At 35.3% G+C, this 24,536-nt stretch overlaps 1 protein-coding gene across 2 annotated transcripts in view; it reads left to right on the forward strand.

Annotated features, from left to right (window-relative positions):
* LOC125232870 (lysM and putative peptidoglycan-binding domain-containing protein 2) overlaps positions 1-22,845 on the forward strand; it is a 37,150-nt gene extending 14,305 nt beyond the window's left edge. The window contains exons 3-5 of one of the 2 annotated variants that reach the window (XM_048138683.1): positions 17,756-17,903; positions 18,051-18,124; positions 22,490-22,845. In XM_048138683.1, the coding sequence (XP_047994640.1) occupies positions 17,756-17,903; positions 18,051-18,107 (205 nt within the window). In that variant the 3' untranslated portion in view covers positions 18,108-18,124; positions 22,490-22,845. Of the gene's footprint in view, positions 1-17,755; positions 17,978-18,050; positions 18,125-22,489 lie in introns of both variants that reach the window. The other variant, XM_048138682.1, reaches the window with a different exon arrangement.
* Positions 22,846-24,536: the final 1,691 nt, after the last annotated feature.

The raw sequence follows: 24,536 nt of genomic DNA on the forward strand, positions 1-24,536 counted from the left end.
CACACTTTCCCATTTATAATATTAGTATGGATTAGTATGGATATAGTAAGTATATTTATTTATATTTGCATTTATTTATATTTATGTATTTTATGAAGTTAATCAGTTGTTTTCGATTATTCTACCATTGTCATTTTTCCTTCTCCTTGCACCATTTTTACATGTCTCTGTTTAGCTCGATGGTTGACTGGTAGAGAATGCCATTAGGCATTAAGTCCGCCATTTGTACATTTTTGTTTTATTTGTGCAATAAAGTTTAAATAAATAAATTCTGTCAACTATAAAATGTGTTGTGTTTAGATCTTGAACACCAAGCTCGCTTAGCTACGCTGCTGACTGTATCACTCACTATATAGTATAAAACAAATTCGATTCCTGCTGTCTTTCCCTATGTATATCTTTAAAACTACGCAACGGCTGATTCGGTTTTTTAATACATACATACATATATGTATCCCATGAAGGGGTAGGCAGAGCACATGAAACTACTCAAGTTTCAGTGCCACTCTTGGCAAATAAGGGGTTGACAGAAAAAGAAACTGTGACATTGCAATGACAGGTTGCCAGCCTCTCGCCTACGCCACAATTTAACCCATATCCCACAGTCGCCTTCTACGACACCCGCGGGAAGAAAGGGGGTGGTGAAATTCTTAACCCATCGGGCGGGCGATTTAATAGATAGAGAAATTCATTTATGTACAGTCGAGTTCATTAATATGTGTACATTTCTTCACCTTAAATCGTTGCAATAAGGTGAAAAAAGTACATATATTTATGAACTTGACTGTACTAATTGACCCTGCGAAACCGGCGGGTCATAGTCATAATCAGGGACCGGAACCGCTTACCATAACCGGGGTTTTTCATAGGCTTATTTTAGAAGTTGTTTTAAAAACCCCAACCATAATGGTAACCTTTTGTAAGGGTGACTGTTTGATAGGGTAAGCCTATCTGATACAGTTAACTTAAATAACCTCTAACGAAAACCAAACCCAGTCTTAAAGGTTACCCTATCATTTTAATTATTAAACCGTTTAAGCAACTTTAATCTCTGCGCACATTGAAATTCAACTTATTATTGAATAACCATAGCGAGTACAAGCTCATACGTATCGTCTCTAAACAAGTTTATGTCGATTCAAATAACGTAGTTTTATGTCGATTCAAACAATATTGGACTTTAAAACCTTACACTAAAATTTAAAACATAACTGACCTGAATTATCATAGTGTGTTTTGACATTGAATGCATTCGTAGCGCGCGCCGGGTCGTTCTATTGTTTATCTATCTTACCTGTGCGTTTCCGAACAAGCTTTTTAAAGATCAACCTTTTGTTTGGCCGTCGGACCATCTCACCAAAGACGCTCATACTCGAGAGCAAATTTTAGTAAAGAACTAACTAAAAAAAATATTGTAAAAGAACAAAGCAAATAATTATATCGATATCTTACGATTAGATAATTGAAAACATCTTCTCAATTGGGCTTTGTTAAAAATGTCAAAATAGCTATTTATGCAACAAGTGCGGAAAGTAGGTGATTTCTGATGAGTGTCATATAAGCCGATACGAGTCGGAATTTCGGAAATCATCTTTGCGCACATGTTTCAAAGTTTTCAAACAATGCTTTACTTTGCATTGTGCGAGTAAATAAAAAAACATAATAAGACAAAATACTTTAGTAATTATTAAAATTAAAAGTTATGTTAGTACAATTTTCGAATTTGAAAGACATTGGTTTTATGGGACTTATAATAGTAAAGTTCAAAATAAAATAAAAAATTGAATTTTAAAAAGCACTAGTGCGGAAAAGTATTACTTTCCACACGATTTTTATGGGACTGATAGTGAAGTTAAAGTTAAGTTTAACTTCACTATCAGTCCCAGTCATCAGTTAAGTTAAAGTTAAAAGCAAAATAAAAAAAAATGTTAAAAGCACCAGTGAATATTGTGGAAAAGTACCTACTTCTTTCCGCACAATTTTGCTTCATAGAAAACGCACTTTTCGAGCACATACATTCTAATAGCTATTTTTATGGGACTAATAGTGAAGTTCAAAATTTAAAGAAAAATGAAAAGTAAAAAGCACTAGTGCGGAAAAGTACTTTCCGCACGATTTTGCTTCATAGAAAACGCACTTTTCGAGCACATACAGTGCTATTTTTATGGGACTGATAGAGAAGTAACAAATTAAAAAAAAGTAAAAAGCACTAGTACGGAAAAGTACTACTTTCCGCACGATTTTTCTGGGATAGACAGTGAAGTTCAAAATTTAAAAAAAAATTAAAAGTAAAAAGCACTAGTGACTAGTGCGGAAAAGTAGGTACTACTATCCGCACAATTTTGCTTCATAGAATACGCACTTTTCAAACACATACATTGTAATAGCTATTTTTATGGGACTGATAGTGAAGTCCTAAATAAAATAAAAAATTAAAAGTAAAAAGTACCAGTGCCGAAAAGTACTCTACTTTCCGCACGATCTTACTTTATAGAAAACGCACTTTTGTAATAGCTATTTTTATGGGACTGATAGTGAAGTTCAAAATTAAAAGTAAAAAACACTAGTGCGGAAAAGTACTACTTTCCGCACGATTTTCCGGGGACGGATAGTGAAGTTCAAAATGTAAAAAAAAAGAAAAGTAAAAAGCACTAGTGTGGAAAAGTATTACTTTCCGCACGATTTTGTTTCATAGGAAACGCACTTCTCGAGCACACATACATTATAATAGCTATTTTTATGAGACTCATAGCGAAGTTCATAATAAAAAAAAAATTAAAGTAAAAAGCACTAGTTTGAAAAAGTACTACTTTCTACACGATTTTTCTGGGACGTATAGTAAAGTTCAAAATTTAAAAACATTTGAAAAGTAAAAAGCGCTAGTGCGGAAAAGTACTACTTTCCGCACAATGTTGCTACATATAAATCGCACTTTCCGAGCACATACATTATAATAGCTATTTTTACGGGACTGATAGCGAAGTTCATAATTTAAAAAAAAAGTAAAAAACCCTAGTGCGAAAATGTACAACTTTCCGAACGATTTTTCTGGGACGGATGGTGGCCTTCAAAATTTAAATAAAATTGGAATGTAAAAAACACTAGTGCGGAAAAGTACTACTTTCCGCATGATTTTGTTTTATAGAAAACGCACTTTTCGAGCACATACATTGTTATAGCTATTTTTATGGGAGTGATGGTGAAGTTCAAAATTTAAAGTAAAAAGAACTAGTGTGGAAAAGTACTACTTTAAAAGTACCTACTACTTGCTGCACGATTTTGCTTCGTAAAAAACGTACTTTTTGAGCACATGCATTGTAAACGCACTTTTTGAGCACATGCATTGTTATAGTTATTTTTATGAGACTGATAGTGAAGTTCAAAATAAATAAAAATTAAAAGTAAAAAACCGGCCAAGAGCGTGTCGGGCCACGCTCAGTGTAGGGTTCCGTAGTTTTCCGTATTTTTCTCAAAAACTACTGAACCTATCAAGTTCAAAACAATTTTCCTAGAAAGTTTTTATAAAGTTCTACATTTGTGATTTTTTCATATTTTTTAAACATATGGTTCAAAAGTTAGAGGGGGGAAGCATTTTTTTCCTTTAGGAGCGATTATTTCCAAAAATATTAATATTATCAAAAAACGATCTTAGTAAACCCTTATTCATTTTTAAATACCTATCTAAAAACATATCATACGTTGGGGTTGGAATAAAAAAAAATTCAGCCCCCACTTTACATGTAGGGGGGGTACCCCAATAAAACATTTTTTTCCATTTTTTATTTTTGAACTTTGTTGGCGTGATTAATATACATATTGGTACCAAATTTCACCTGTCTAGTGCTAACGGTTACTGAGATTATCCGCGGACGGACGGACGGACGGACGGACCGACGGACCGACGGACGGACGGACGGACGGACGGACGGACGGACAGACAGACAGACATGGCGAAACTATAAGGGTTCCTAGTTGACTACGGAACCCTAAAAGTAGGTACAAAACCTTGCTTGCTGTAAAAACCTACTTCATTTTATTCCCTTATAATATACTGATGAGTACGAGTAGGTCAATAATTGTACTATCAAATACAGAAACTAAATGACGTACATGTCAAATGGTAATAACTACGCAAATTCGAGTGCATGCAACTGAGACAAGCTCTATCTATAGCAAACCAGTTTCAATGTAGAAAGACAACAAGGAACGGATAAAGCTTACCATAACTCAATGAAAACAGGTTTTAAAAACCCTATCGCGATAGGGTTTCGGAGTTAACTTAGTTAGTAGTTATGGTAACCTCATAGTAACAGATTCAATAAGCTTACCGTTTTAAAAGGTTACCTTTAAAAAAGCTTACCGTTTTATTTAGTAAGAAAATTGATTGGGTAAGCAAATTGATGAAGTTAAGCCTAAAAAGGGGTTTTCCGGTCCCTGGTCATAATAGATTATGTAGGTACTTTCTGAGACTCCAATAAAACACTGATAACCGGTGCGGGTGCCGACTACTGCGCCAAGTTTACTTCAGTGAGTTGGCGCCTTATCAAATACCTTGAACGGGCCAGTCAATAATCCAATAGGTCATTTTTAACTTGCGAACTTACTATTAGAGCTGGTTAAAGGGTTGATCTTCGTGCAACTCATTTTTAACCCCAGACGCAAAAACGACGGGGTGTTATAAGTTTGACCTGTCTGTCTGTGTGTGTGTCTGTCTGTGGCATCGTAACTCCCGAACGGATGAACCGATTTAGATTTAGTTTTTTGTCTGAAAGCTGAGTTAGTCGGGAGTGTTCTTAGCCATGTTTCATGAAGATCGGTCCACTACGTCGCGGTCGGGGGCTTTTTCAAAATTTTTATTTTGTGGTTAGGTTATTGATGCTTTATAGTCAGAGATCGGAAAAATTTGCGACATTGCTCGCAATAATGTGGACATGTCTCCAAAATAAATCAAATAATTAATCATTTAATCAATTTCTTACTTGACATATAATTTGATTCCTAGTCAATAAATACAAAAGTTTGTTAAAGTGTAGATTTATTTAACTAGTTCGTCTAGTTCTCTAGATATAAAACCTCCGTGGATTCACTTTTTCTTAATATATATATTTTGACATTGATAGTATTCAAATTACAGTCGTATTTGTCGTACCTACCTAAATTACGTACGTACCATACCTAATCGGCAGCAAATTTAAAAAATGGCATTTTCTTTACTGGTGAGTACCTAATATCGCCAGTTTAAAAACGAATTAAGCTTAGTGGCGAAAATTGAATTTAATATAATACGACGTGAAAATGGTACGTATGCGTATTTACCTATACTATATATATGGATGTAAATTCAAACAACTATGCAGATACTAAATCCCGATTTTGAGGTTATCGCCCACAACTTAGAACAGAAAATAACTCTGAATTATACTGGAATAATATTCCTATTAAAGTACTTAAAGTTTGCCCCATTAACATCAGTGCATTGCGAGCGGAGTTTTTCAGCACTTAAGTACTGCTGACTGCTGAAATTTGGAAAAAATACTGATTATTTTCTTTAATAAATCTATATTTTTACAACACACTTTTGTATTTATTGACTAGGAATCAAATTATATGTCAAGTAAGAAATTGATTAAATGATTAATTATTTGATTAATTTTGGAGACATGTCCACATTATTGCGAGCAATGTCTCAAATTTTTCCGATCTCTGTTTATAGTAGACCTCTACACAAAACAGGTCTAAATATGCAAGCATGTGTCAACACTTAATATACCACCGCGAGCTATACTGATATTTCTAACTGTGATTGTCTATAACCACAAAATTAAAATTTTGAAAAAACCCCCGACCGCGACATCATAGACCGATTTTCATGAAACATGGCTAAGAAACACTCCCGACTAACTCAGCTTTCAGACAAAAAAAACTAAATCTAAATCGGTTCATCCGTTCGGGAGCTACGATGCCACAGACAGACAGGCTAACAGACAGACAGACAGACAGACACACACACACAGACAGTCACGTCAAACTTGTAACACCCCGTCGTTTTTGCGTCGGGGGTTAAAAATGAACTGGCAAAAAGCTACGATAGTTACTATTTCATACTTTTACACACAAGAGTGTTTTTGATTGCAAGAAAAAACTTTCAGATAAAAAATGGCAACGCACCCATTCAAGATACCAAATAAGCATTTAAGTAAATAACCACTTTGTTGCACAGAGTGACGAGAGGTCGTTAACATGTCGGTCTCGTCACGTGATAAACTAAATCATCTTTGTTGACGTTGCTTCATGCAGACTTCTATTGTTACTCGTTAGACAGATAACCAGATAATAAGATAAGAGCGTACTGCGTTGCATGGCTAAGTAGGTATGTATTTAATGCACGACCGCTCTGGCCTAGCGCGTAGTGACCCTGCATGCTACGCCTCGGTCCCTGGTTCGAATCCCAGTACCTAAAGGCATTTATTTGTGTGATTAGCACAGATATTATAGTAAGTATTTAGTAGTGTGTATATTATATAAATCGTTGTCTGAGTACCTGCAACACGAGCCTTGAGCTTTACCGTGGGACTCGGTCAATCTGTGTAAGAATGTCCTATAATATTTATTTATTTACTAGCGTTTGCCCGCGGCTTCGCTCGCGTTAGAAAGAGACAAAAAGTAGCCTATGTCACTCTCCATCCCTTCAACTATCTCCACCTAAAAATCACGTCAATTCGTCGCTCCGTTTTGCCGTGAAAGACGGACAAACAAACAGACACACACACTTTCCCATTTATAATATTAATAAGTAAGTATTTATTGTGTCAAACGTGTCATAGTGACTTTTCTTAATCTGTGAAAGACATTTATTAGTTTAGTTTTCAAGAAAAAAATGCATTCGTCGTTTTTGTTAGTTGCTAAACTTGCTATTAGTGTGTATATACAGGGTATTAGCAACATAGATCTACGGCATCGCAACAGCAAAGTAGGTATAGGTACATACGTTGCTTTGGAAACACGCTTGTTAGAAAATGTATGGAAAATACCTAAACAGGTGTCGGAATAAGGTATTACCAATACCAACGCCTCGCCTAAGTTGACACGCGCTTCCTCCACTAAGCTAGCTCTAGATACGTATAGCTTATTATTATCACGCTTCTGTGCAGGTACATGTTTGATAATGTATAATGTCTATGATTTTAATGACAAGGACACTTAGGACAGTCAGATGGAGTTCCCCGAGTAATTATTGTAAATATTTAATTAAATGTGAGTGTGTTTAGTAAAACAGCCCACTTTGTCGGTTACCATTAAGGCGAGATTTACTTGTATCTTTATATTAATAAACTGACAAAGCGGCTTTGTAGTAGACGTGTGCGCCGATTATAAAACGATCGGCGGCGGCGTTTGCCAAAAAATCGGCGGCGGCGGCGTATTTTCGGCGTGAAATTGGCGTGACCGTGATTTTATGTTTCTTATATAAAAATCATTTATTTGTTATTATTCTTGAAATATTGATCAATACAGGTGTACTACGTATATTTTTATATAAACTATGAGTTAAATAACACATGGAAATGAACACGGAATAGGAAAAAATACTTTCGAGTAGGTATACGCTAATAATTATCCTTTGCTGGCACAAAACCTTTTTTGATCAATGTTGCCTTTCATTTAAGGATTCCTTCTTTAAATGTTCATGAATCTACAAGCAACTCTTTCATTATGATGAGCTTAGTGATGATAATGGGAAACCTGTAAATTGGGTCTCTCAATTAAGTTTTCCATTGGCACTGTAAGAAGATTCATATCATCAACATAACAGCGACTACTTTGCAGAATGTTACACTACTTCTCTTCTACTGCTACTGAACGATATTATTATATACTAGCTTTTGCCCGCGGCTTCGCTCGCGTTAGAAAGAGACAAAAAGTAGCCTACGTCACTCTCCATCCCTTCAACTATCTCCACTTAAAAAATCACGACAATTCGTTGCTCCGTTTTGCCGTGAAAGACGGATAAACAAACAGACACACACACTTTCCCATTTATAATATTAGTATGGATTATAACCCTAAGGGCTACCAGTAATCCAGCATGAATGTAGTTTGAACCGAACATTTAATTTCAACCTTTATGCTTGTATTTGCGAAATGATTTGGAGGTCAGGGAAAAACTTGGCACCAAGAAAAAAATCAAAAAGTATTTAAAAAATAATATGATTTCTTGGGTTGACCACATCCATGACAGCAAAGATCGATTCCCGGTAGTGATTTTAAGGCAACTTAAAATTATCACTTTAGACTTTTCATTACAAGTATAGTACCTGGCCTCCATCCCAGTGATTGCTAATGAGAGATGTCAGAGATATCTTCATGCTCTAGCTGACCTTAATTTATCCGGCCCAAAATCGTAAATGCGGAAAAATCCATATTTTTTTCACATTGCGTGCCCTACCCACATATTCCAGAATGGCGAAGGGGGTCGGGAATAAATTTAGTTATTGTGATTCAGATTAACTGGAAAGTTGCACCACAATGTTACCATATACAACATTCATAATTTGCTTTTGCTAGGGCGATGTGAAAACGACAAAGACAAAGTTACGTCGCTGTCCAAATTCTAAGTATCTATCCGACAATCCAAAGCGGAGTTCCTCATAAAGCCAATGGCGCATAACGTCACATATTTAGAGGCGCAATTTTGTATGAGTCAAAGGAGCATAGAAGGATAATAAGCGTGACGATGAGAGAACATCAAAACACTTGGAAACCTAAAGGCATGTAGTGGCAAAACACCTAAATGGGCAATGGGCATCCCGACCTGAAAACAAAGAAAAAATTTCGCGCTCGCTACGCTCGCGTTTTGTATTTTCCATTTCATCAATTTTTATTCCCTTTATTTTTCGTTAAAGTTTCATGAAATTTAAGATTTTTTTGGAAAGTTTCCGCAACTTGCACATAACTATTCTGCTCTGATAGACTAGGTACTCCATTTTGTTTCCTATGTTATGTACATAATAACTACCTACTATCAGCCCCAGGGACGTATAAAAGGGGAAAAAATTTCACGCTCGCTGCGCTCGCGATTTTTTTTTCTGCCGTAGATTACCCAAGGGCGCCGAAACTCAAACTCGCTCTACTCTGATAGAGTGCACTGGTATAACCAAAAGTAAATGGCGATAACTACCAAACTACAGATTTCGTTAATTTTAGTTTTATAAAACCAGAAATTAAAGTTTGATAGTTAACATAAAGATAAAAAAAAAACCGTAGGTATAAAAGTATGAACTGCCTTGCAAATTTTACTATTTCGTAGAAAACAAACATATTCCAGAAAAAAAAAATCTGTGACAGACGGACAGACAGACGCACGAGTGATCGAGTGATAGTAAAAACTTATTTTTTTTCAGGTTTTTTTTTTTCAAGACAAAAAATTTGGTCAGGGAAATTTTCTTAAATGGTCATGGAAAGTCAGGGAAAAGTCAGGGAATTTTTTTTGGGTTTAGTAGTGGACACCCTGAAAGCGATTTATTCCATATTAACCTGGGTCATTGTTTTAAAGCCATTTGATATGTTTTGTTTTTCTTTTGATTCACTTGCAAAAATAACAAATTTTGTAGTGAATGCAAAATTAATTCTGAGAGAGTGGAGTGATTTAAAGATATTTTCGAACTCCCTTCTCTTCTAGTTAACTACTGTTTTGTGGTGGTGCCTAGTCGAGTATACGCTTTAGTAATAGAGGCGCGTGTTCCGGTATTTATGAGCACCTTGCCTTTCTGATGGCAAATGTACCTAACTACGAGTACTACTACATATTGTTATCTATAAAGTAAGACAAACTTGAACTTCTCTGCAATCTTCACTAAAATTCAAACTATTTTAATAATACTCCCAACCCAACTCCCAAACTTATCGTGTCGTAAATCGATTGCGATAAAAAAATAATAACATTCTCCTCGGACACGGGATGCGGTTATCATAAAAACTGTTTGCGAAACGCCACTGGACTTAGTTAAAGTTTGTTGAACCCATCTCACGTGCTTCTATTGTTTGCCTTTTTAATACCGGCCAGATCTTTTTAATCGCTTAGAAATAGACCGACGCGTTCCGTTGCTGAAAAAACATAGACTTTGGACTCGGAATGGTGACATTGGTGGCCGCAGATGATATGACATGACTTAGTTTCATACCTTCACATAAATTGTTAATTATTTACTTAGATGACATTTTGCATTTCTAATTTTTACGAGTATATCCGATTATAATTATTTCACATGATAGTCGGAATTATAATATCTATACTTACCTATATTTTTATAAAGATGTAGATCGCTAATATTTTATTAATAAAATTTGCTCCTTTATCCTCTGTGGCGAGGCAGGCATCGCGTAATAAACGATGTAACGTCAGGCCGTCCTTTTCGCACTATTTGTAAGTGCGATAGGGACGCACTGATGCGATGAAGTTTATTGAATCTACGCTCGCAGAATCGGGTGTCCTACTGTCTGTCATCGTTCAATATTTTCTGGTCACAATTCACATAAACATTTTGGCAAGCCACAGCTGAAAGGATTTTCAAATCATCAGTTGATTATGTGGTTGCATTGTGCCATTGCCATAATTATACACATAGAATGACAAAGCGTGTGTGAATAGTTCAACACGCTGGTTTTATTATCTGCCCGTTATCAGGATCGTGATGTGGTGCACGTTAATTTATCGCTAGATCGTCAGCTCATTACACAAATCGAATGTCTCATATTCATACGGCTGATAAGGGTTTATGTAATAATGAATCTATAATACCCATTTATTCAAATTAAGAAAGCGTGTATTTAGCGTTCATGGCAAGAAAAAATATTATAACGGAAAGGAAAAATACTACACGGTGCTCATGAGGAAGCGCTAACATTTTAACACTGTATTTCTAATTTAATTTAAAGAAAAAAAAATGTCACTTAAACTTTTTTGAAATCACCTTATTTCAGAGTAATTATTAGTAAAAAAAACAGTGTGACTTTCTGTGATACATTACGACTGACAGTCACATCGATTCAGGTGGACCCTAATATGAGACCATATGATAATAATCCTATCAATAATATAAACTTGTCCTTCTATGAGAAAAATACATACATACATATAATCACGCCTGTATCCAAGCATTAAGATTGGCATAGCATAACTCAGCTTTCAGACAAAAAAAACTAAATCTAAATCGGTTCACCCGTTCGGGAGCTACGATGCCACAGACAGACACACACACAGACAGACAAGCAGACAGACAGACAGACAGACAGACAGACAGACAGACAGACAGACGGACAGACAGACACGTCAAACTTATAACAAGGTTCAAGTGTTTGTGTATGTGATTTTAATGTTAACCAAATGGGTCTTTTGTTACCTGATGTAATAAATAAATTAAATTAAATTAAATTATAACACCCCTTCGTTTTTGCGTCGGGGGTTAAAAAACAAAAGCAGTAATTAATCATAATCATTGACATTTTTGTCTTAGCGACAGTCGTAGGCTACCTTTTGTTTTCACAGACACTGTTTTTCGTTTACTGTAAATAATATAACCTAACCACAAAATTAAAATTTTGAAAAAACCCCCGACCGCGACATAGTGGACCGATTTTCATGAAACATGGCTAAGAACACTCCCGACTAACTCAGCTTTCAAACAAAAAAAACTAAATCGAAATCGGTTCACCCGTTCGGGAGCTACGGTGCCACAGACAGACACACACACAGACAAACAGACAGACAGACAGACAGACAGACAGACAGACAGACAGACAGACAGACAGACAGACAGACAGACAGACGGACAGACAGACACGTCAAACTTATAACACCCCTTCGTTTTTGCGTCGGGGGTTAAAAATAATTCCTACTTAATAATATGACCGTAGTCGATTATAGTGGGCGTCATTCGTCACGCCATCCTAACATCTAGGGATTCATCTGTATGAATGCCTGTGCATTTAAACCGCTGTATTATCTAGCCTAGCCAAATTAATGGCGGAGACGGTACTAATGTAAATGTAGGTCAGCCGAGGGGGCGTCGCTAGTCCGTGCCAACCGACGCTAGGTTCAAATGTCATATGACGTTTGTAAAGATTGCATTTAAAGTTTAGACAACATGTACATAAGTCAAATAATCAATCAAAATACGGTTGTACTCACGTTATTATATCGCTATTGCTGCGACATGTTTATGTTGGTGTTGATTATTTGAATATGTCTCACGAAAGTTAACGTGTATATGTACATAAATCATTTTTTTTTCTTCCCAATGATTTTTTTCGGTGTGAAATAAGACTGCTACAATGCCATTTTAGGTACTGAAGAGCTTTTTTTACTGACTCATCGAGACAATGCAAAAATCCCAAACACAAGTAGATTGAAATAATTAATTGAAATACGGTTGTACTCACGTTATTATATCGCTATTGCTGTCTATGTCTGCGGAGTTTAGCCGTCGAAAAGGAACCTTTAGGCATGGAAAGTCACATGAAAAGTTGTCGTAACTTAATAATAGATGGCGCTGCATTCGAAAATCTTGACTGATAACTCTATACCATACTATTCAATATACTCTATGGTGAGTACAACCGTATTTCAATTAATTATTTGAATATGTCTCACGAAAGTTTAACGTGTACAAGTAGATTGCGTTGTTTTATCTCAGTTCCCAGGATATCCTGTATTTATTCTTGAGATTTCATCATTATATTGTACTGTCACCCGATTTAACATGTATTCGAAACTCATCTCCATCGGCAATCGGGAAATAAAATTAAATAAGTCAAATATAACATGCGTTACTCCCAGCTCGGTCATCAGTGGATTTCGCTTTTTCTGTAGTGTATGGGATTTATTTCAGATTGTCCTTTCTATGTTTTGACTAAAAAAGAAGTTACTTATTTCATAAAATCTTCCTTGGGTTTACCGGAAGCTGTCACGCACACGGGTAAAAGTTTGATCATTTAAGGCCATTATGGAAATGCGTATTTGTTACATATATATTTGGATTTTATCGCTCAACCTCGAGTATTATACATATTATATTTAGTTGGTCTGTACGATCATTGTTGTAGATAAGTTGGGTTGAAGGGCAATTAATATAAGAAAATTGCGCGCAAATAAGTATATGAATTTAAGAATTATCTGTAGTAAACTAATTTGAAAATTGCCGACTATATAGCTGACTTTATAGAGATGCTCTGAGCTGAGCGAGGATCAGTACACCATTGATTGTTTCATTCACAAAGACTCGTGGTCTGGTTTGTAATATCTAAATTTGCACTTCATTGTCAATGGTACGATCTTTATGACATCACATCAAATATGTAAGTGCCATGTATTATGCGTAAAGATGTATTTGACTTAAAGTAATGTTCATAATTTTATTTCGGTACGAGATTTTAAGAAGCGTTCATTTTAATATAAACAGGATGTTCCCTGACATTGATTGATAAGTAAACACTCTGATTATGATTGTAAACGAAGAGCTCTCAACTCCCAACCTTGCCGGAAAGCTCTTGAAATATTTCTGGAGTTCACTTTAGGGATAATTTGAATAACATTTCGATGATTCCTGAAATAATTTAATTTTGGACTTCCGAGTCATGCGTGTTGATGTTGAACCAATATATTTCAATAGTTGGGGGCCACTGGATTTTTTGTGAATACTAAGCTTTATAAGTTGTACGAAGAAGTTTTTACTCGTAGCTTTCAAACTAAGGGAACCCAGAGATCAGTACACTGGCCGGTATCAGCCTCTAAGCCATTGGCCACTGAAAAGCCGGACGATAAAGGTCGGTCAGTTCGGCGCTATCACTTTTTGCTATTAACTGCTGACTGTTCGTTATTGTCTGCCAAAGTACCTAATGCCCACTGGACTCCTTTACCTTTTTCAATTAACCGACAAGCTGAAGTCCGGCCAACTTAATCCGTGGCCTACAGATTAAGTAGTATGAAAACTTGGTTGCAAATATTTGTTAGATACTTTGATGTCATGGATCTGCTAATATGTATTTCATTTATAAATCTAACATTTAAAAGTATCGCGTTTTGAACACAAACATTATTGTAATTGGGTCTATTGTGAATTTATAAGTAAATACTTATCTTTACGAGAAAACATCAAACAAGTTACCAAACCAGACCATTAGTTACGTCTATATTAATGCCATATTGCTCGGACACAAATACATTTAAGACGATACAGGAGGGGTCAATTCTCCATACAAACGCTCTCGACTTTTTGCTCCCGGGTTTTTGAAGATAGAGAGACAGATTATTATTATTTTTATCTGTGTCGGACCGTTTTGATTTTTATTTGATATTCTTATTTTCAAAGACGCTAAAGTCCATCAAAAATTTCCAAAAACGGCCTTATTGAATATGGCGCAAAAAAATAACATTCAAAATTGGTAACAATTAGCCAAAAAAACTAAACGGTCCGATACAGATTATTTCATTGTTATTCAGATTCTCAATTTTCGTTACGATTGATTGAGTTTTGAAGGGGGAAACAGTCGAGAGCGGAACCTCGATTTTAAAGATTTTTTCGCAATATCTTTTATTCTTTTAACTGAGTTTTTCTGAATGGACATTTTTTTTGATAAATCTAGTTAATAACACTAGTATATTTAACTAATTCCGAAATTGAAAGGGGGACTCCTTTCCATTCGCTCCTGTAGCGTCTGAAGTATGAATAACATTATGTACACATTTCGTTTGCTTCGTCATAACGAGCGAGGTAGGTATAAACAAATACTTCCGATTATATGTAACAAGTCTGTAGTTGTAAGCAAACGAAATCACGAGGTCTTGACGTCACTCTGCCGTAACAGCTGAAATATAACTCGAACGCGGACAAACTGAACGTATTGACATTATGTTATTAATTGTTAATATATCATCGCTTAAATAAAGAACAGAAAAGGTATTATCTCTGAAGCATACGTGTACAATGGCGGAAACTGATCGTTTACCTTAAACGATTCAATTTCCAACCTTAGTCTATAGTTAGTAGAGTGGAAGTAAGCTTTTGTTACCTGCAGCGGACGTCGTGAATGGAAAATTTGCCATTTGTATGGGGTTCGCTAAAAATACTTTATTTGTCCGCCACTTTAATGTATTCCTTCAGACCCTTCTTGTGAATTAATAATTGTCCTTAATGCGAAGGAGGAGCATTTTAACCTGTAAACATACAGCTTCACGAGGAAAAACATTGGACTATGTATATCCCTTTTATAACACATTCTACCTAACCAGAGATATTGGTACAATGTGTATACCTTCGTATACGAAGCTATTAAGTGGGCTATTGGTATGACTCATGCGTTGGGTGACTTGCGGAATATTGTTAATAATATGGGGTTAACTCTCTCGACGCTTCTACTAAGTACTAGGGCTTGCAATATCGGACGATTTTCAATTCCGGAACTGGTTTTCGAGATTGGACTTCAGTTCCGGAATTCCGGAACTAGTTCCGGAATTGAACAATTTTTTTTTGTTTTGTTTTCTAGTGGATTTCTGATGAAATAATACAATTTTAAATTGAAATTTATTATTAATCGACGTTTAAGACAATAACTCCGTACCTGAAAGGCATATAACACTGCAATTTTCATTTTAGCAATTTTACAGGAGAGTCCATCTTGTATCAAAATCGGTCTTGCGAAGTATTTCGCACAACAGCAAACGATACAAACGAGGTTTTAGTGCCAGATTTGTGATAGTAGTTAACATTAAAGTAAATATATTTAGCATTATTATTTAATAGTATTTGACACGTCATTCAGTAATAAAAACTACATATTTTAGAGAAAACTAAATAAAACTACCCCAAATACAGTGTTTTCCTTCTGAACTTATTTCATATTTGAGGATTTACAGCAATATGGACGAGGACAATTAATCTAATAAAAACAAAGGTTTTAAATGCATATGCATCGATTGTCCACCGAAATAATGTAAAAGTAATAATTTACAATAATGGCACAACGTCTTATTCACATAAATGTAATAAAATAAATATTGAATTACCTGTATCAGACTCGAGGCCCAAAAAGTCAGACTTCCTGATTTATACCTAGAGGTACATGTACATGTACACCTTGAATTTTTGTAAATATATACTTATAGTATACTTTTCATATCCACCATTTTCCATACATTGCAGTAAAGTCCACCAGTTTAGTAAAATATGCACACGTCCTTGTTAAAAGTGTATAAGTAACTACGACGTTATGCTTGTGAATGAATGTAATACCAAATATTACGATTTGCATCTGAATTTAAGTTCGCAAAACCAGAAAGTGACAATGGTTAATATTAGCGGGTTAACATTTTAAATTACACTATCTCGCTCTAACTAGCCCCTTTGGCCATAAAATAGGGTACTACCTGAGTCCGAGCGGTGTCTAACTTATGAATTTACATATTTCTTATATATTCTGTGGTAATTTTGTAAAATAACCGGGCTGATATTACACGTTTACATCTAAAAATGTATATTTTTTCGATTCCGGAATTTTCGAGATTATGTGTTTCAATTCCGGAACTGTAATATCGGAAAAATTGTCCGAAATTCCGGAATTTCGAGATTCCGGAATTCCGGAATGCAAGCCCTACTAAGTACATATGCTTTTTTTTAAATAAAAAAACCGGCCAAGAGCGTGTCGGGCCACGCTCAGTGTAGGGTTCCGTAGTTTTTCGTTTTTTCTCAAAAACTACTGAACCTATCAAGTTCTAAATAATTTTCCTAGAAAGTTTTTATAAAGTTCTAATTTTGTGATTTTTTTCATATTTTTTAAACATATGGTTCAAAAGTTAGAGGGGGGGGACGCACTTTTTTTTCCTTTAGGAGCGATTATTTCCGAAAATATTAATATTATCAAAAAACGATCTTAGTAAACCCGTATTAATTTTTAAATACCTATCCAACAATATATCACACGTTGAGGTTGGAATGAAAAAAAATATCAGCCCCCACTTTACATGTAGAGGGGGTACCCTAATAAAATATTTTTTTCCATTTTTTATTTTTGCACTTTGTTGGCGTGATTGATATACATATTGGTACCAAATTTCAGCTTTCTAGTGCTAACGGTTACTGAGATTATCCGCGGACGGACGGACGGACGGACGGACGGACGGACAGACAGACATGGCGAAACTATAAGGGTTCCTAGTTGACTACGGAACCCTAAAAATGAAGCATAACGAAATGAAATTGACTTTAGTATACAAAAGATTTGGTTATAGAATGATTTAATTTTTTAATGATATTACCTAAATAAATACTTATCACTTTTTCGATAAAAAAAATCCTTCCATTGACCTAAATAGGAAAGAACTGAAGGATAAAATAAGTAACCCAATGCGATACGATTAAATTACATCCTGATGATAGGGAATTTTATATTTATACCTTTGAGCAGTGTTTCCTCATGTAACATCATACGTATTTCAGATCAATAAGCGAAAATTCAAATTCGATGAAGTTCTGCCGGCGAACTGTTGCAATTTATACTCTTCGATCTAAAATGAAGTATGTAGTTCGTTAAGCCTTTATAAGGCAGAGGGAATCTATTTCCCGGTGTGTCTAAGAAAAAAATATTAAAGTGTTGTCAGAAATTCTTTTGAATTAAATATTGAGGGTTCAATTATTTCTGACATAAGGACTTTTCAGTACAGTCCATATAAAAATAGTTTCTAACTATACCACCTATCACTTTCCAGATTCGTGAAGGAGCTTGAAGATGGTTTCGTGCGGCACCGGCCGACGGCGCGACTGCGTCAGTCGGCGTCGCTCGGCGCCTCGAGTTCCTACAACGAGATCATCCCGCCGCCGCTGCCGCCGCCGCCGCAGCTGACGCAGGGGCGCAGGGTCGACACGTCACTGAAGAGGCTGGAGAGAACGCACGACGACCTGTTCCAGTTGTAGCGGTCGAGACAGCGCAGGTAACTGTTAGTGTTTAGCTTGTACAGCGAGATCATCCCGCCGCCGCCGCCGCAGCTGACGCAGGGCCGCAGGGTCGACACGTCACTGAAGAGGCTGGAGAGAACGCACGACGACCTGTTCCAGTTGTAGCGGTCGAGACAGCGCAGGTAACTGTTAGTGTTTAGCTTGTACAACGAGATCATCCCGCCGCCTAATATGGAATTACTATGAAATACTGAGGAGTGACGTTCTCTTTGACTTATTAAATAGAAATTACGTTTAAACATAACCACTGTCCATATTTTTCTTCTAATTATGTGGTGCTTTATTTCGTACACTGCATAAAACATTTTAAAAGTATAGGAAACTAGTTTATTGTCAGGTCTGAATTTTCCCATCGATTGCTAGAAGCGGTCACGTTGGTGACGTCATCATTTCTCCAAACAACTTAGTTGAAGACGATATTGTGATGTCCTTTAGCAATGAGTCATATATTTGCGACGCGCGATCTGATATCGGCTATAAGTTAATTTGTAAACACACTACTGTTCTTTTTTGTAAACAATGGCCCTTCAATTTCAACAGTGTTTGTCTGTTTTTACATTTGGAATGACTTGCTATAGATATTAGATGTAGAATTTTTTATACGAGAGCGACGTGATGAAACCATAATATGAATATCTGCAATTCTGCATACCTGCTAAACCTAGATAGGTATGTACAGCCGTGAACACTGGGCAAGGAGCCAGAAAAATCTGGACACGCCTCTATTGTCAAGGCGTTAAGTATGATTCGATACTTTTGAGCCTTTCTGCAGCTCCGATATGTAAGGTGTTAACAAATTAGTCACGGATATTTTAAGGGACGTTAATTAACATCAAAACAATTAACTTTCACTAAAAATTTCAACATAATTTTCATATGATTTTTTGTTTTCATTTACCGAACAAAAAAAAAACATTTATTTTCTAAATAACCACCCCCTATCATGTAATTACCTGTCAAGATGATTAACACTGTCTGTCATGTCTCGTTAACAGTGTCTAAAGACGTCTCATTTAATTATCTTATTCACAGGGTGTTTTAACGTTGCAAATTTGTTTCCTAGTTTTCTCCAAAAAACATAATAGTAAGGCGGCGGAATTGAAAAAAGTCGTCTAGTTTTGAAGTTGATGTGACTGGAGAGTATACTGCTGACAAGTGGTATCGTTGTGATCGGTATACTTTACTGAGTACGAAATAATGACTTGTCGCATTCTCAGACTGTGGGGGGGTTAACTATGACGTCACAAAGATCGCGGTCCCGGGTTTCAATTTTTTGCCAATTTGTCTAGAACCCTTTATCCAATTTTAAAAAATGGGGTGTCGACTGAAAGCGTATAACATCCTGATTATGATTTCTTATATGTGAAAAGTATAGTTTTGTTAGTTATTTTTTAATTAACAATAATGCAAAAAATACTTTTACTTTTTACTTACTTTTACTTTTACTACTCAAAAAGGCAATGAAAACGGCCACTTAGCTAAAAAATATGTTATGTAAATCATTTAGCTACATTATTAAGCTATCTGTTGCTTTTAAAATTTCTACGATCGGATAATAAATAATCAAACTACAAGAACATACCTGTAGGCGGGGAGTACCGCTTGACACGCGTTCCCATACATTCGGCGTCTACCAAATTACACCTCGCGCAAAATTCGTTTCAAGCAGATATACCTCTAATCTTATTCATCGTAACCTATCAATATTGATATCATTTGAAAGTACAATTAAAGACCTTTAAGAAACAATGTCAACCATTTTCTTAAAATCAATAATCGCCAGTCTACGGTGGTTACAAAAAAAAAAGCGGGGATGCAATTTGACTGGTTCCCTAGGTTCGATACCCTAGACGAGTTTAAAAGGGGAGGTAAAGGTGACATATGGGTTGTTCTCTGGCCTGAAAGCTGCACAGGGGGCCAGAGGAGGAAAAACTAGGGTTTAAGTTTAGTTTTAAGTTAGTTTTTCTTTTATTTGTTGATTTTATTGTGTTTAATATTTTTGTAATTTTATCAAGAATACACGCTGGTTTTTTTTGTCAAAATGCCCTTTTTTATGAGAAATGCGATGAATTTCATGGCATTTTCCGATAGAGACTAAAATTTACTTTCAAATAAGGTCACATAGTCATACTTTTACTTATATAATATTAGGGTAATAGCCCCGGCGGAGTAGTGCAAGCGGGACAGCAGTGTAGCAATCCACTGGTTCCTCAGTGCCACACATAGTCTTACGAGGGTCCCTGAGCGCCTTGCTCTCTAATATGTGGGTCAACCAAATACTGCTTCAACGCAAACGATTGAGATGTGTGATTTTTTTGATACTGAGTGTATTTGCAGGAGCTGCATGTACTTAACAAGTGTATCCCAACAACTATTTCATATTTATAACGCATTATTAATAATAAATATGCTCTTAATGTTATCTTGACTTCTGTTGAATAATTATGTTTTGAGAAAAGTGGCTAAAAGTGATGATTATAATTACTAAAACATTATAGGTAACTTCATTTTAGTGATTTAATGTGTATAACGACCGAAGTCCAATCGTTTTGATTTTACGATTACTTTTTAATACCTACTGGGTCAAAAAACCGCACCTTTAAGTCGTTTTTCAAATGGTATTACTTGGTATTACCCTTAATATTATATAAGTAAAAGTATGACTATGTGGCCTTATTTGAAAGTTAATTTTAGTCTCTATCGGAAAATGCCATGAAATTCATCACATTTCTCATAAAAAAGGGAATTTTCAGCAAAAGAAACCAACGTGTATAGGGATAAAATTACAAAAAAATAAACACAATAAAATCAACAAATAAAAGAAAAAATAACTTAAAACTAAACTTAAACCCTAGTTTTTTCTCCCCTGACCTTCTGTGTAGCTTTTAGGCCAGAGAACAACCCATATGTCACCTTTACCTCCCCTTTTAAACTCGTCTAGGGTATCAAACCTAGGAAACCAGTCAAATTGCATACCCACTTTTTTCCTTTGTAACCACCGCAGACTGGCGATTATTGATTTTAAGAAAATGATTGACATTGTTTCTTAAAGTACTTTAATTGTACTTTCAAATGATACCAATATTGATAGGTTACGATGAATAAGATTAGAGGTATATCTGCTTGAAACGAATTTTGCGCGAGGTGTAATTTGGTAGACGCCGAATGTATGGGAACGCGTGTCAAGCGGTACTCCCCGCCTACAGGTATGTGCTTGTAGTTTGCTTATTTATTATCCGATCGTAGAAATTTCAAAAGCAACAGATAGCTTAATAATGTAGTTAAATGATTTATATAACATATTTTTTAGCTAAGTGGCCGTTTTCATTGCCTTTTTGAGTCACAAAAATCAAAAAAGAGAGTAAAAAAAAAGTATTTTTTGCATTATTGTTAATTAAAAAATAACTAACAAAACTATACTTTTCACATATAAGAAATCATAATCAGGATGTTATACGCTTTCAGTCGACACCCCATTTTTAGGGTTCCGTAGCCAAAATGGCAAAAACGGAACCCTTATAGTTTCGTCATGTCCGTCTGTCCGTCTGTCCGTCTGTCCGTCTGTCCGTCTGTCACAGCCGATTTACTCGGAAACTATAAGTACTACAGTGATGAAATTTGATGGGAATATGTGTTGTATGAACCGCTACAAAATTATGACACTAAATAGTAAAAAAGAATTGGGGGTGGGGCCCCCATACATGTAACTGAGGGATGAAAATTTTTTTTTCGATGTACATACCCGTGTGGGGTATCAATGGAAAGGTCTTTTAAAATGATATAAAGTTTTCTAAAAAACATTTTTCTTAAAGTGAACGGTTTTTGAGATATCAGCTCTCAAAGTCGTAAAAAGTATGTCCCCCCCCTCTATTTTTATAACTACGGGGTATAAAATTCTAAAAAAAATAGAGGTGATGCATGCTAATTAACTCTTTCAACGATTTTTGGTTTGATCAAAGTATCTCTTATAGTTTTTGAGATAGGTTGATTTAACTGTAATTTTGGCAGGTGTATAAATTGACATAATAAGTTTATTATATTTGCTGCTACGGAACCCTTTGTGCGCGAGCCCGACTCGCACTTGGCCGGTTTTTCAAAATTGGATAAGGGGTTCTAGACAAATTGGCAAAAAATTGAAACCCGGGACCGCGATCTTTGTGACGTCATAGTTAACCCCCCCACAGTCTGAGAATGCGACAAGTCATTATTTCGTACTCAGTAAAGTCTACCGATCACAACGATACCACTTGTCAGCAGTATACTCTCCAGTCACATCAACTTTTTCCGAGACCCTCTCGCCGCTCTACTATAACAAAACCTATGATATTATACATAATTATACTCCAGGAGCGGAGTACCATCAGCCGTAAAAATATCCTTGACTAATTTGTTAACACCTTATATAGTTGACTGTATTACACTATTATGTAAAAACCTACAACCGTCCACAATTCTACCCATAAAGTATATCTTCATATATTTTCCAGATATGCGCGTTTCCAATGAGCCAGCGTCACGCCGTCCCGCGGCGTCGCGTGACGTCATCGTTGAGCGTCACGAACATGCTCGGTGAGTTGCACGTGTCAACGTCGAGTGATATTAGATATAACGAATAATATCAAATTATGATCTGTTACATAATGGACGTTGTGAGTTACGGACTATTGTGATGTGGCGTTCTGTATGCTTCAGCACGTTCATTATCAGCAGGGCCCGTAACATTCATGCCGATGACATCAATTTGACGTCACGCTGCATAAAGGTGATTCAAATAATTTTATTGTAATAATTAATCATTATTCATCAATCAATTTAATCATGTACAAATGACTTCAAAAGTGGGATACTCATACGTGAAATAATTAATACCTACTTGATACGTGAAACGAAAAGGAAACAATTTTGTTTTGTTTTTATAATTTATTGAAATATGGTAACAAAACTATTTAAGAAACGGTATGTATAAAAATAAACAAATAATTTAATTTACTATTCACGTATCAAGTAGGTATTAATTATTTTACGTATGAATAAATTAGTATTGAGTCATGATTAAAATGATTGATTTATAATGATTAATTATTAAATAAAACTCTTGAATCACCTATATGCAGCGTGACGTCATATATATGTCATCAGCATGAAAGTTACGGGCCCTGATTATCAGCGATGTACGATGTAACTTATACATTTTACTGTAAAAAATCCATCTGATGTTTTACGATACGACATCGTAACCCGGAAAATACCCTAATTTGCGTAACGAAATAGATTTGGATTATTTAAAAGTGAAGTTTATGAATACCTACTTCATAAATTTACTTACCTATTATGATTTTCATTAATACGTTACGATAAGACCTTCGCAAAATGTTTTATATTTAATTATTTATACTATTTACATGTAAGTTATATTCGTGTATTCTTAGGAAATACCTGTCCTATAGTAACATTTTCTATGGACACTGAATTAAAGTTGAGATTAAGCATAAAATGTGAATGATAATAAGTTGTGATTTGTGATCATTTGTATTTTTATTCAGTTTAGGTTTGTGAGAGACTCTTTGTTTTAAACGAAATTTGATATCTTATCGGGTTCAAGAGAAATGCATCATTATTTTTTATTCTAAAGTTGACAGGGTCCCATTTTTTATCACTTCTAGCCATATAGTCAATACGCAGTGTGACATTCATTACACATTCATACTTATGAATAAAATTACATTATCAAGTAATATGAAAAAAATATTGTGATGCTACAGCCATTTAATGATTCACGCCGAAGTTCTATTACCTATTTACAGAAATGTTAACCCACATTAACCGAAGATGAAGCATAACAAGTGTTTTTTTTAAATTTGTTTATATACTTAAAGTACCCATACTATGGTACTTCTTAAATGACCAGTAACAAAATAAAACTTGTATATTGTAAAAAAAAACTGGTTTTCAACAAGTGATAATTTACCTAGCTATGATTATTTAGTATTTTATTATATGCCTGCGCACTCCGTCAGTTAACGTAAATATATAATATAGTTACATATATTATATTCAATAACGGGTAGTTTTATGTAACCTACATATAATATCTAAAGTCCCACAACATTTTGTTTAATAATTGTTGTATTATATTGTAAATGTTATTACACTGTTAAATGTACATATTTATTAACTGTACTGTAAATAGTAAATGTGAAATCATAAACTCTATTCATACGAGGCAGGAGATATTATGTTCAATTTCGCAAGGAAATTTCAGAAAGTTCTTGAAAACATTTTAATAATGTACAGTACTGCTCAAAAGTTTAAGTTCATCCTTTGATTTCGATACAAATCGATGTTAAACGTAAGTAAATTGTTTCTGAAACAAATTTCGAACTGCGAAAAACTATTGCTCCAAAGCAGTAAATTGTACTGAAAACAAGGAGTGAACCATTGAACTACTATGTACTACGTACTAGAAATGACAACTCGAACATATTCTGTGCGCCGACTGGCAGCGGCGGCAGCGCGAGGCGCATGCGCGTGAAG

This window comes from Leguminivora glycinivorella, chromosome 13 (assembly GCF_023078275.1).
Source record: "Leguminivora glycinivorella isolate SPB_JAAS2020 chromosome 13, LegGlyc_1.1, whole genome shotgun sequence".
NCBI lineage: Eukaryota > Metazoa > Arthropoda > Insecta > Lepidoptera > Tortricidae > Leguminivora > Leguminivora glycinivorella.